At 51.4% G+C, this 13,306-nt stretch overlaps 2 protein-coding genes across 3 annotated transcripts in view; one reads left to right on the plus strand and one right to left on the minus strand.

The window, feature by feature from the left end:
• The window catches only part of RGS3 (regulator of G protein signaling 3), a 59,968-nt gene extending 59,004 nt beyond the window's left edge, over positions 1 to 964 (minus strand). The window contains exons 1-2 of the mRNA XM_086857908.1: positions 846 to 964; positions 546 to 710 (exon numbers count right to left, since the gene is read on the minus strand). Coding sequence (XP_086714034.1) covers positions 546 to 579 — 34 coding nt within the window. The 5' untranslated portion in view covers positions 580 to 710; positions 846 to 964. The remainder of the gene's footprint in view (positions 1 to 545; positions 711 to 845) is intronic.
• Positions 965 to 8,729: 7,765 nt separating this feature from the next.
• Positions 8,730 to 12,735, plus strand: POLE3 (DNA polymerase epsilon 3, accessory subunit). 2 transcript variants are annotated; one of them, XM_086858173.1, is made up of 6 exons: positions 8,730 to 8,848; positions 8,903 to 9,059; positions 9,180 to 9,255; positions 9,754 to 9,839; positions 10,500 to 10,618; positions 11,092 to 12,735. In XM_086858173.1, the coding sequence occupies exons 3-6, from the start codon at positions 9,190 to 9,192 to the stop codon at positions 11,250 to 11,252; spliced, it is 432 nt and encodes a 143-aa protein (XP_086714299.1). In that variant the 5' UTR covers positions 8,730 to 8,848; positions 8,903 to 9,059; positions 9,180 to 9,189; the 3' UTR covers positions 11,253 to 12,735. The 2 variants fall into 2 exon arrangements, with proteins under 2 accessions (XP_086714299.1, XP_023793819.1); XM_023938051.2 differs by lacking the exon at positions 8,730 to 8,848 and having other exon boundaries at positions 9,053 to 9,255.
• The last annotated feature ends 571 nt before the right edge of the window (positions 12,736 to 13,306 follow it).

Below are 13,306 nucleotides of genomic sequence, written 5' to 3' on the forward strand. Positions count from 1 at the left end.
TTACACTCCCCCCTGTCTCCCAGGAGCTCCCCAGGCTCACACAAAGCCTCCTCTCTCCATGCCTTCATTGCAAAAGGCTTTTAAGAGGCAAACAGGACGGTAATAAATGCTGTGTCTCTCCAGCTAAAGCAGGCAGTCTCACAGCTTTGGGTGAAAGAGTCCTGGGGGACGGGGCTTTCAGAATAATAATAAATAAATTATAGTAAAGAGTCTCTGTGGGTCGCCCAGGCCATGAAATTCCCCCCACCAGTCTCCCAGAGGGTTTGAGGCTGGCTGGCTGCAGAAATCACTCCTAACACACAAACCCAGGAGGTTCAAGCCTGCTCCATCCTGCAGCACAGAGATCCCTGGGATCAAACATGATCCCAGGCGGAGCTGGGCATCTCCAGCCCCCCACAAGAGGCACGGGGGAGATACAGACCCCCATCTCCTCCAGCCACCAGGATCTAGCTCCCACGACCCACAGAGCCATCATCCATCCACCCATCCTCCCCCAGGGGAATGAAGAGTGCTGCAAAGCCGGGGGGAAGCAGCGGAGCACTCACGCGTGAGCCCCGGTGCTCCCAGCTGCTGCTCCATGGCTCCCACGCAGGGACAGGATCCTCTCCAGCAACGTCCAGCCTGTGATCCCGCTGCCAGGAGCCTCTGATTGTGCTACAAACCCAGATCCAAACCAGTATATAAATGTCCCAAGGGAGCACAGATCCAGTCTGGGAAGGTACAAATTAAATTGTAAGCTGGGAAGAGATGGTGGTCCTGCAACAGCCCTGTTCTCTCCTGGCTCTCAACAGCACAGAATCAACTCTTTCTAACTTCCCTCCTCACATTCCAGCCCCAGGACTGACCTTAACCTGCAGTTTTGTTGGAGTCTCCAGCAAACTGCCCATTCAGCTGGTTGGCCTGGGAGTTAATGACTTTCTTTTAAAATTTAACACCGTTCTCCATCACAAATTTCAGTCTGCCAGCACTAGGGTCTGCCTTTGGTTGGATATTCAAATCCAAACACGTGCTTAGACAGTTATTCCAGGCAAAAGGGTAACATATGCACACAGAAAATCCACAAGGTTGAGGCTGCCTTTGGAACTAAACAAACTAAATCAGGCTGGGAGAAATTATCTCTCTTCCCAGATGGTAAGAGGATTGCAGGAAGGAGGGTTTGGGCTATTTTGGAGCAATCCTGAGGGCAGATTTCTGGGATTAGCACAGCCTGCCATATAGGGCAGACACAAACCACAGCACTTTCAGCAGTGGGGATGCTGCAGCCCCTCTTCCCCAGGGCCCAGCTGAGGTGCTGCTGTCCCCAACACCCTCTGCAGCAGGAAACTCCAATTAGGAGCCCAGCAAAGAGGCAGACTGGCACATTGGCAAATCCTGTTCCAACTTGAGGCTCAAGAAAGGTTTCTCCTCCTGGCAGGGTATTTTAGGTACACCACCCCTCCTCTGCTCACATCCCAGAGCTCCTGTTGGAGCCCAAATCTGAGCCAGAGCAGCAGCAACATCCCCAGCGTGGTCTCTGCTGCTGACTTTGCCACCCTGCAGCTCCCAGCTCTCCTTTCCAGGCAGGTGCACTCAGGACTCCACATCCCTGGAAAATTTCCCCTCCAAGCTGGGAGAGGACAGTGTGTTAAACCAGCACTGACCCAACCCCATGGGCTGCTCCTGCTCACTGCACAGAACCATCCGTGCCCTCCACAGTGTCCTCCCAGCACAGCACAGAACCCAGCACAGCACTCAGCTCAGCACTGCCAAAATATCGCAGCCTTGGCAGCACCCAGAGCCTCACAAGAGCTGTGTCTCTGCCCCTGTGCAGAGCCTGATGTGCTTGGCATATTGCTCATTTTGGGTAACAAACTTCTGTGGCTGATCTCTTTCCTAAACCTCCCTCTCTGCCCCTTCCCCACCAAATGCAAGGTCTGAACAGGCAAAGGGAGCAGCCTCAGCGATTGCTGGGCTGTAAGAGCTCTGGAAGCACAGAGGATTTCTAGGGCAGGCAGTGACAAACCCCACGTGAGCAGGAGCTGGCACAGCCCCTGGCTGGCTCACCAGGGCTGCAGAGCACAGAACAGTCTCTGTGCACAGCCACTTGTTCCTGTGCCCATCTTTCAGCAGGGCCAAGCTGGCTGGAAACAGTTCACCTTGTGCCTTGGCCATTGCTAAACTGTGGCTGAAGCTAAGGCAGCATGGTTTGGGTAAGAGATGCTCCATAAACCAGCTCCTCCCCAGGAGGAGAGCAGCAGGGAAAAGGTGGGAGAGTGAGAAGCTCTTGTTTTATTTTGCTTCAGATTTTCACCTGTCTTGAACACTCTAAACCTGCAGAAACTGCCCTGGAGCTGGTTAGGGAGACATCCAGGGTTCATCCAGGAGAGGGATCCTGCTTTGTGATCCCTCCTGTAGAGAAACATCCTGTACAGAACATCTCCTTTAGGGCTGGCAGAGCCTCCCCTGCCACCCTTCACAGGGAGGAAACAGCAATTAGAGAACAGTGGCCATCAGAGTACCCTGGGTTATCCGTGTGCTGTGGATTCTCCTGGATCCCTGGCAGTGCCCAAGGCCAGGCTGGACAGGGCTGGAGCAGCCTGGGACAGTGGGAGATGTCCCTGCCATGGCAGGGGTGGCTCTGGATGGGATTTAAGGTCTCTTCCACCCCAAACCAGTCTGGGATTCCACAATTCTCTCCTCAGGAAAGGCACACAGCACAGTCTGATTGCCTCTGAGCAGGCTGAGAGGAGATGCTGACCCCAAAGCACTAATGGGACATCATAAACTATATTTTTCTTCTTTTTTTTGTGGGTTTTTTTTTGTCTTTTTTACTTTTGCCATGCCTATCCTGCAGGATACCAGCAGTTTGGGCACACAGCAACAGTACCCAAACACCTGCTCAAGGCTCTGTCCTTGGTTTTGCATCTCCTCAGGGCAGTGAGACTTTCCCAGGCCGGGTGTTTAAAACACACCTCTCTTACAGCCTTAACCTGATTAAAAGCCCAGTGAATTACAGCAGCACATCAGCTCACAGCACCATTCTTCTGCACTCTGAACCCTCAATGACACTGAAGAGCAGCACCATGAGACATTCCAGGTCTCTTAGAGGATGTCTGATCTGAGCATCCAGTCCTGCTGCAGCATTTTGACAAATGCTGAGTATTAATCCATTGTTGATTTATTTTAATGCAATAAAAACAATGTAATAGCCAAGCTGGGTCTTTAGTGACTGTTCTCATAAAAGAGATCAGTTTCAATATAGCAAAAGGTCTCTTGGGAATTATGCTTTTGGCCTTAGAATGGTCAAATGGATCAAAGTAATGAAGTTAAAAGAGCTTAGGAAGTTATTGCCTGTCACCTGAGCTGAACTGCAGTGCTCAGTCTGGAGCTGCAGGAAATTGCTGAGCTCTCCTCTCAGGTACCTCCCACAGGCTCTGCTCCCTGGTGAGCCAGGTTAGCTCACTAATTTCACAGAAAATCAAATATTTCTGGCATTTGGCACCCACATGGATTTGACCCGGACATGTGATGGGGAGAGACAGAGATCAAATGCCAGAAATTTTAGACTGGTTTGGGCTGGGAGAGATCTTGAAGCCCATCCCATCCCACCCCTGCCATGGCAGGGACACCTCCCAGTGTCCCAGGGTGATCCAAATCCCATCCAGCCTGGCCTTGGGCACTGCCAGGGATCCAGGGGCAGCCCCAGCTGCTCTGGGCACCCTGTGCCAGGCACTGCCCACCCTGCCAGGGAACAATTCCTGCCCAAGATCTAACTAAATGTATCCTCCTTCAGTTTAAAGCCATTGTGCTTTGTCCTGGGGCACAACAGAAAGGGGTAAATTTCCTTTTTACTTGGCAGAGATCTCCTTTGTCCTCTGGTGAGGCCCCATTCCCAGGCTGGACAAAGTAAACCAAGGTTCCCCAATATTTTTGTGTTCAGTTAAGCTGGTTTAGAGCAAAGCTGCTGTCCCCAGGAGAGAAGTATATTCAAAAATATTGAAGAAAATAAAAGCAGACCCATTGGGTCAGACAAAGCTCCTGTTTCGTGTCAGAAGGTGACACCCAGGGCAGAACTCAACACAGCAGGCACAGGACATTTTCCAAAATATCTGCCCAGCCCCAAACCATTTTCAATTCAAGGACTTTCCCCTCCCATGGGGTGAACTTTAATGTACATTTGGCAGACACAGGAGGAGTTGGATCCTATTTGTGTAGTGGCACCATTAGCCCAGCCTTTCTGGGGCACCTTTGAGCCACTTGAGTGGATTAATTGGTATTCTGGATCAATTAGCCGAGCACAGCCTGATTATTGCCCGTGTTGTTTAAGCATGATCCCATTACCTGTAATGAGGAAGGCATTCCCCTCACTCTCCCAATGTTGTGACAGAGCACCAGGCTCATCTGTCCAGGGGAGAGGATGTCTGACCCTGCTGCAGAGCTCAGCTCTGGCACAAACAGGAGCAAGATTCATGGTGGCACAAAGCCCAATGAGCACCACCAGAGGTAAGGCAGAGGTTACCCGACAGCTTTCCTTCCCAAAGCACTTTCCAAAGGGAATAACAAAGTTACAGTTAATGCAATAGTCGGTCCAGCAGCTGAAAATAGCTCCTGACCCAGTACACAGCATTTGTCCAAGTCTCTGTCTCAGGTCACATAGGAAAGCCCACTCGATCTGCAGAGTTTTAGGCTGGCATTTTTCTGACAGTTAAAACTGCTGAATTAGTTTATGGTTAAAAAAAGAATGCCAGGAAGATATTTTGGAAGTGCTGCACTCGGAGGCCTTCATCAGAGCTGATCTAAACTTAGAGAGCCTGAGGTAGGAAAAGAAGTGTGTGAGTGACACCTCCATGGGACAGCTCCATCCTCTGGGGACGAGGCTCCTGGCCTGGCCTTAGGGGAAGGAAAAATGGAATAATTCCAGGCACCAGCTCCAAGTTAAATTAGAGGCCCAATGCACTTAAAAATTTAGAGATTATAATGACCAAGTAAAAGCTTATTTCCTTTTAAAAAGGATACTGCCAAGTGTTTCACATTCATTCTTCTTCCACAGCCAAAAGGAAAAATATTTAAAAAACAGCAGTCATGGACAGTCTCCCAAGGAAATTTAAAGTGGTAAGTGCAAACCATCCAACACCAGTTTGGGATGAGTCCCTGTGTCCCTGCCTTCATCCACTCCAGTTTGGGATGAGTCCCTGTGTCCCTGCTTTCATCCAACACCAGTTTGGGATGAGTCCCTGTGTCCCTGCCTTCATCCACTCCAGTTTGGGATGAGTCCCTGTGTCCCTGCCTAAATCCACTCCAGTTTGGGATGATTCCCTGTGTCCCTGCCTCCTGCTGTGTCTCTTGCTGTTTGTTTTTCCTCTGTTTTGAGCCACCCAGAGCCGTCTCTCAGCAGCAGCAGCAGCAGCTGGGGTGGATCTGCTCAGCCACAATGAGAGGGGAGAGGTGTGAAGTGACTCACGGGGATAGGAACACACTGAACAGTTCTCAGGCTCAAGACCTCACAGTTAATCCTGCAACCCCAAAACATTCCCAGCAGAGGCAGGGAGTGCCCACAGGGAAGGGTTTGCAGTTCAGAACTCTCCTGTGCACCACGTCCTGGCACACCTCATCCCTGATTTTATGAGTGGAAGAGTTATCTACTGAATCAAGAGCCTCTTACTTACAGGATCTGGATGGCAAAAGTCAAAACAGGGTTTTGAGAGTGCTGGAAACAACACGGGTGTCCCACAATGACTGTTCCACATCAGAATAGTCTGAATTTTTGTATCAGTGTTTCTTTCTTTGGCCCTGATGATAGTGAAGTGTCATTTTCACAGAAGTCAAGTGAGATTTAAGCCCCTCTTGTACTCCCTGTGGGTTCTGAGGAGTACAGTGCCTGCAGATAAACCATTAATGCCATATTTTTGTGACATTTTGTGGAAAACAAGAAGGCTAAGGGAGTGCCCACTTTCACTGTGGGTTTAAGACTCACATTGTTCATCTCCTGACATCAGTGCAGTCATCAAACAGAATCACATAAGGGAAGGGACCTTAAAGATCATCAATTTCACCCCTGGAATTGATGATCTTTACACCTCCCACTATCCCAGGCTGCTCCAAGCTCCATCCAGCCTGGCCCAGTGTGAAACAAGACTAGAAAGCTGATTTAATATAAAGGCTTTGGACCTACAGGATATAAGGCCAGGATGGCTGTCCCTGGATCCCTGGAAGTGTCCAAGGTCAGGCTGGACAGGGCTTGGAGCACCCTGGGATAGTGGAAGGTGTCCCTGCCATGGCAGGGGGTGTGACAGGATGGGCTTTAATGTCCCTTCCTGGGATTCCATGTACCAACCTCCAGACACTGTGATTAAAACCAGAATAGATTCACACCAGGGACCCAGGAGGAGAGCCTGGATGGTCCCAGGCCAGGCTTTGCTGGTGAATGGGGCAGCTTTGGGCCATATCCCTGCATTTGGGCAGCCCCATTCCTGGCTCTGCTCCATCCCACCCCTTCCCCAGGCAGTCCCACACCTCTCTTGGTTCTCAGTTCACGGACAGAAACACCTCACACTCAAACAAACAGAAACCAAACGGAGCAGCAGTGGCTCCTGAGGGCTCAGAGAGCTCTGAGCTGCCCAGGATCCGAGTCTGCCGTGGCCACTGTCACAGCAGCTCAGTTTGCCAGGTGTGAGTGCAGCCTCAGCCCTGCCACACCTGCCCAGGGACACCCAGGGTAACAGCACACAGCAAGGAGATAAAAACAAAACTCACACACGATTTGTACAGCAGGATAGAGTTTATTAATCCGATCACTGGAAGTGGAGCAGTCCCCCGGGCTCACACAGGCCCTGGTGTATTTGGTGTGTGCACAGTTATTTTCACCAAGCTGCCTTCACCTGCGCTCACAGGTTCCTGAGAACTCCCCCTACACCGCCCTTGAGAACACGAAATTCCCATTTCCCATGGAAAAGAGCTGCGCTGTCAATCACTGCTCACAGTTTCAAGTATCACCCCAACACTGCACCTAATTAATCTGCTTTCTTGCACTCTGAGCTTACTTAATTACCTGATCAGGTTAGCAACAGGGATAAAGCCTGGTGGAATTACAGGGTTTAGGCCAGGTATGGGGTCAGTGGGGCAGTGATGGAGGGACTCACACACCCCGTGCCCTCACACAGCAACGAGGGAAGAGGCCAGAAACCAGAGTGGAGGAAAACAGTCGTTATTTCCTGTTGGAAATTATGTAACTTTCCTAACTAATTGTTTTAATTAACTGCAACCAGTGCCCACATTCAGCCAGCACTAGTTAAGTTTCTTCATAGGCTCTTACAATTACTTTGATCATTAAATAACCAAAACGTCAAGTTTGATAAAAGTAACCCTGTCAAACTCCGATAAACAAAGCCAAAGGGAGTTGGAGATTGGACATCTGGGATCTTAAATTTGTGACCCTTCAAGGGTGTTGGGGTAAGCAGAAAATGCAGAGGAGATTAAGGCCTGGAAAGCTGGAGATTCCCCGATTGAGAAACAGATCACAAAAGTAATGAAGTATGTGGACCAGATTAGTGTGAAGAGTGAGAAATTAACAACCAAGAGCAGATAGAATGCTAAGTAACGAAGAGAATTATGTAACTTAGAGCCAATATTCTGGCAATTTATTTGCTGGAAATGTATACATAAGTGAAAGAGTTTTATAACTGTGTCAGTGCAGAGGACCGAACTTTGTCAGCCACAGGCACTCCTGGCCGAGGATACATTACTGCCACACTAACAGCGTGGTGTTAACAGTCAGACAGGGTTAAAGGAGGGAGTCTTGTAGATCCCAAGGATTTGGGAGGATCCAGACGTTCCACAGCTCTGCCCCATGGTTCCCATCCCCACACTGCCCCTGTGCCCTGGCTCTGCTCCCAGCCCCAACAAACCCCTGGTGACCACGGTGTAACCACCTACACCTGAACCTACACCTGAACCTGAACCTACACCTGAACCTACACCTGAACCTGAACCTACACCTGAACCTACACCTGAACCTACACCTGAACCTGAACCTACACCTGAACCTACACCTGAACCTGAACCTAAACCTGAACCTACACCTGAACCTACACCTGAACCTACACCTGAACCTACACCTGAACCTGAACCTACACCTGAACCTGAACCTACACCTGAACCTACACCTGAACCTACACCTACACCTGAACCTACACCTACACCTGAACCTACACCTACACCTGAACCTACACCTGAACCTACACCTGAACCTGAACCTACACCTGAACCTACACCTGAACCTGAACCTAAACCTGAACCTGAACCTACACCTGAACCTGAACCTACACCTGAACCTACACCTACACCTGAACCTACACCTGAACCTACACCTGAACCTGAACCTAAACCTGAACCTGAACCTACACCTGAACCTACACCTGAACCTACACCTACACTTGAACCACCACCTACACCTAAACCTGTCCCTCTCCCATCACCTGTTCCTACACCTACACTCGTCCCTACACTTGTACCTACACCTATAGCTACTCCTGCCGCTATCCCTGCCCTCACCCTGCTCCTTTCCCCGCCGGTTCCCGCTCCCTCAGCCGCTCCCTCAGCGTTCCCTCAGCGCTCCCTCAGCGTTCCCTCAGCGCTCCCTCAGCGCTCCCTCAGCGCTCCCTCAGCGTTCCCTCAGCGCTCCCTCAGCGCTCCCTCAGCCGCTCCCTCAGCGCTCCCTCAGCGCTCCCTCAGCCGCTCCCTCAGCCGCTCCCTCAGCGCTCCCTCAGCGCTCCCTCAGCGCTCCCTCAGCGCTCCCTCAGCCGCTCCCTCAGCCGCTCCCTCAGCGCTCCCTCAGCCGCTCCCTCAGCCGCTCCCTCAGCGCTCCCTCAGCGCTCCCTCAGCGTTCCCTCAGCGCTCCCTCAGCGCTCCCTCAGCGTTCCCTCAGCGCTCCCTCAGCCGCTCCCTCAGCGCTCCCTCAGCGCTCCCTCAGCCGCTCCCTCAGCCGCTCCCTCAGCCGCTCCCTCAGCGCTCCCTCAGCCGCCATTTCCCGCCGCTGGGCCGGGCCGCGGTGCGCGCCGGGAGCGGGGCGGAGCGCGGGCTGGGTACGGCCGGGCCGGGATCGCCGCGTCCTGAGGGGATCCGCGCTTGTCCCGCTGGATCCCCCGCGTCCTGAGGGGATCCCCCCCTGTCCCCGCGCCCCTGACGCCGCGTTTGCCTTGCAGGAGGCCCAGGATGGCGGAGAGACCGGAGGACCTGAACCTGCCCAACGCCGTCATCACCCGCATCATCAAGGAGGCGGTGGGTGCCGGGCCCCGCGGCCCAGCGGAGCGGGGCAGCTGCAGACCCCGGCCCCGGGAGGTCCCGGCCTCTTGAGAGCCCGGCCCCGGGAGATCCCGGTCCCGGTGCTGTGTTCCGGCCCGCGGGGCTTTGCCCTGGGCCGGCTCCCCCGGCCACCGCGGCTGCAGCACTCGCAGCAGTGCCCCAAGGGATGCTGAACCAGTGCAGCTCCCACAGTGGCACTGCCAGAACCCCAAAACCTCAGCACACAAGTTCATGTCTATATAAAAAACCAGAATAATCCCCAGTGGTTAATTTAGTACGTTTGGTCTGGAGCTGTGAGGTGCTGCTGAGTGGATCTGGGCCGAGCAGGCATGTCAGGAGCTGGGTATAGTCACAGGATGAGTTACCTGGAGACAGCAGTTCCCAGTTCTGAGTGCCTTAACAAACTGACACGTGAATTATGTGAGTTTAAGTCGTTTTTAGCAGCTGCTGATAAAAGTTGGATTTGTTTTTCAGCTTCCTGATGGAGTCAATATTTCCAAAGAAGCCCGGAGCGCGATCTCCCGAGCAGCGAGCGTGTTTGTGCTGTATGCAACATCATGGTAAGGGCTTGGTGCAGCAGACACTGGGCCACTGGACTGATAATTCACCTCTGCTGGCCTGAGGACTGTTTTCCCAGTGTTGGTTTCTGTATTGTCTGTTTATATAAATAAATATAAATATATAAATAAACCAGGCTGCCAGGCTGCACCAGGTGGGTTTGGACTGCCCAGAGAAGCCCATAGGAAGGTAGCTGGGCTCTGGAGACAGCCATGTCCCAAAAAGAGGGGTCCCAAACTGCCATTAACCATAGAGTGTGGCTGTACAGCCTTCCTGGCAAAGGCAGGAGCACTTGATTCACTTTCAGGCTTTTCATCACCAAGCTCTATGAGGGCAAGAGCTGCCACAGAGGTCACAGTCACATTTTTGGGATGCCTTGGCATATTCTGTGCAGGCAGTCACTTTTCTAGTGCCAGGTTTTTCCAGGGCTGTGTAGAACTGTCACAGACAAGGTTCAGGCTTTCTCCTTCTGCTTGTAGAAAAGGTCTGTGCAAGCAGAAATTAACAGTGTGGGAAAGCACAGACAGCCAGTGTAACAAAAATGTCTCAAACCTTCTCTAGTAAATGATAAAAAGTACCCTAAATGTTTAGGGGATGGCTTTTCTAAGTTGCTGATGATGCTAACAGTTCCAAATTACCTCTCTTTTTTTGGTTCTGCCTAGTGCAAATAACTTTGCCATGAAGGGGAAGAGGAAAACCCTGAATGCTGGGGACGTGCTCTCTGCCATGGAGGAGATGGAGTTCCAGAGATTCGTGGCCCCTCTGAAGGAATCCCTGGAAGGTACTGTGCACCGTGGGTGTGCAGGGGCTGAGAGGCACCGAGTCCTGTTCTCCTCAAATGCTGGACAAGCAACACTTATTGCCTGTCTTGTTTCTCTTCTCTTTGCCCAGCATCCTACACTGCAGTTTGCCTGGGGAATAACTAATGTGCACCTTAACGGGACTGGGATAACATTATTGCACAACTGATGAGGATTGAGAAAGTCTCATCTGCTCTCACTCCCCTATTATGTTTATCTAAGGAAAGCCGTAGGTGCTGCCTGTAAATGTGACCTCCTGCGTCCTTTTCAGCATTTTTCTGCTGAAATTTAACCTGATTTCCTATGGAGCTGCTCAGCACAGCTCAGCTCGTAGGGTGAGTTGTGCTCTGAGTTCCCTGCTCCCCTCAAAAGCCGGGAGAGCAAGTGGATGTTGGACCTCAGCCACTGACGTGTCCATGCCAGCACCCTCCCCTCACTGTTCCCTCTCCTCCAGTTTACAGGCGCGAGCAGAAAGGAAAGAAAGAGGCCAGGAAAGATAAAGACAAGAAGGCAGACTCGGAGGAGCAAGATAAGAGCCGAGAGGAGGACAATGATGACGATGATGAAAGGATGGACGAGGAAGAACAAAACGATGAGGATGAGGTGGACAACTGAGCTGGCTCCTGGGCAGGGGCTGGGGTGTGCTCAGAGGGGTATAAACGCTGTAAATCAACCTTGCTGTGTCCCCTCGTGTTTCCATTGGAGCTTTGTGCTGCCCCTCCGTGGCCTGTCCCTTCTGGCCTGTCATTTGTACATAAAGGACTCGTGCTGAAGCTTTTCCTGTGGAGGGTGGCTTCTCCCTGTGCCTGGGGGGCTTTGGGCAGGCACTGCCTGGGCTTTCAATGCTGGGCTGGCTCTGAAAGAGAGGAAAAAAGAACTGGTGGGTGCTCCGTGCAGAAACTGGCCAGGAGAACATGGAACTGTTGAATATGAGGGGCTGAATGCAGTAGGTGATTCACAGATCACATCTGGGGTGTAGAATGTAGGGGATGATGTCCAGAGGTGTGGAAGGTGTACATTGCAGCTTTTGATCCAAGGGAGTTGTTTTTTTCCCCTTTGTTTCTTTGCATCCTGGCTGTGCCTTCTCTCCCTGCTGTTCTGTGGGGGTGATGCTGTGTCCTTCAGCCTGAGCAGCAGCACTGTACAGGGACCCTGAGCTCACTCACTGACTCACCCAAACTAACCCAAATCCGAAAAACACCCAGTGCTGAGGGTGTAAACTGTACACTGAAAGTGTCTTTAAGAGCCCTGAGAGACAAAGAGGAGATTGATTTAAAATCTGAAGCACAATGAGAGGCTGGAAAGAGGAGCAGGGCTGAAAACAGGTGGCTTTGTGCAGTGCTGGGGGTGTGACAGGTCCCGGGTGGCACTGGGGTCTGCTGGTCTCGCTGTCCCCATGAGCAGCAGCTCCTGCAGCAAGCTGAGCTGTGGTAGAACAGGGTTTTGAATCTTGGTTTTTTCCCCCTTTTCCCAACTGGAATGAGCTAATTCCATCCAAGGTCCTTCTGTAGCCTTCACTGGTCATTCCAGGGACACAGATGCCTTTGGGAGAGCAGGGGTGCCCACCCAGGGGGCCCACGTGGTTTCAAAAAAGGCTCCTGCAAGAAAGAAGGGTTGAGAGAAGCTGTTGGTGTCCCTTGTGCTGGTGTAGGTCTGTACTTTTCCACTTGGACCCGTAGTTCTGATGCCTTTCTCCCTCAGCAAGTTTTAGGTACATTTAAACCCCCCAGTTTTGATGATGTGCAGTTTTAAAATAGCACTTGTGAGGAATCCTGGATCCTTTCCACCAATAAATGGTGGCAGCTACCCACAGGAGCCACTCTGCCTTGCTGCTTTTCTGGCACGCTGGATTTTCACACACACACAAGCCCAGCTTCTGAAAAGAACTGAACCAACACAGATTTTCTGCTGTCTAGTTTCTGCTGGTGTTCAGTCAGGCTGTGGAAAGCCTGAGCTGATGATGTGTTCCAAATACCTCTGATCCAAACACCCCCCTTCCAGCTCTTTTCCTCTCTTTTTTCTCTTCAGCACATATCTGGGGTGCATATTCCAGAAGGGAACAAGATTTAAATAAAAGCCAGATTTTTTTTTACAGAAATGGAGTCTTGTATTTCGGTCAGTTATAAAATGAGCAGGTTGTGGTTGTGTGAGATGGGAGCCAAGGCAGCAGGAAATGCTCTGGGAAATGGAGGAGGATGAGGGGAGGATGAAGGCTGCTGCAGCCTGGCCTCTGTGTGAGAGGAGGGAGGGAATTTGGAGACTGGAAAGAAGCCAGGGCGTTTCCAGGTCGCTGATGTTTGCTGGGGGAAGGAGTTTCAGCTCACCCTCACTCCAGGGAGAGGTTCTAGGCTGGGGGAAAGATCCAGGATCTGGATCCAGGGTTTCTGCACTGGGGTGAGCCAGGGAATGATGCTGTGGTGGGGGAGCTGCAGAATGTCCCACAATAAACCCGATCCTGCCATCTGTGAAAAACGAGGTTCACATAATCTTTATAGAATTTAAAAATTTAATAAAAAAACAATTAGGAGAAAAAAATAAAGTATACAGATACAGCCAGGTGTCTCTGCATTCAGCCAAGAGAGCACACCTTACTAACAAAGGATTAAAAACAGAACCCTGCTACATATCCATAAATTCTCATACATATTCATACATTCTTCTTAGGATCT

Source organism: Cyanistes caeruleus, chromosome 20 (genome assembly GCF_971803275.1).
Source record: "Cyanistes caeruleus chromosome 20, bCyaCae1.hap1.1, whole genome shotgun sequence".
Classification (NCBI taxonomy): domain Eukaryota; kingdom Metazoa; phylum Chordata; class Aves; order Passeriformes; family Paridae; genus Cyanistes; species Cyanistes caeruleus.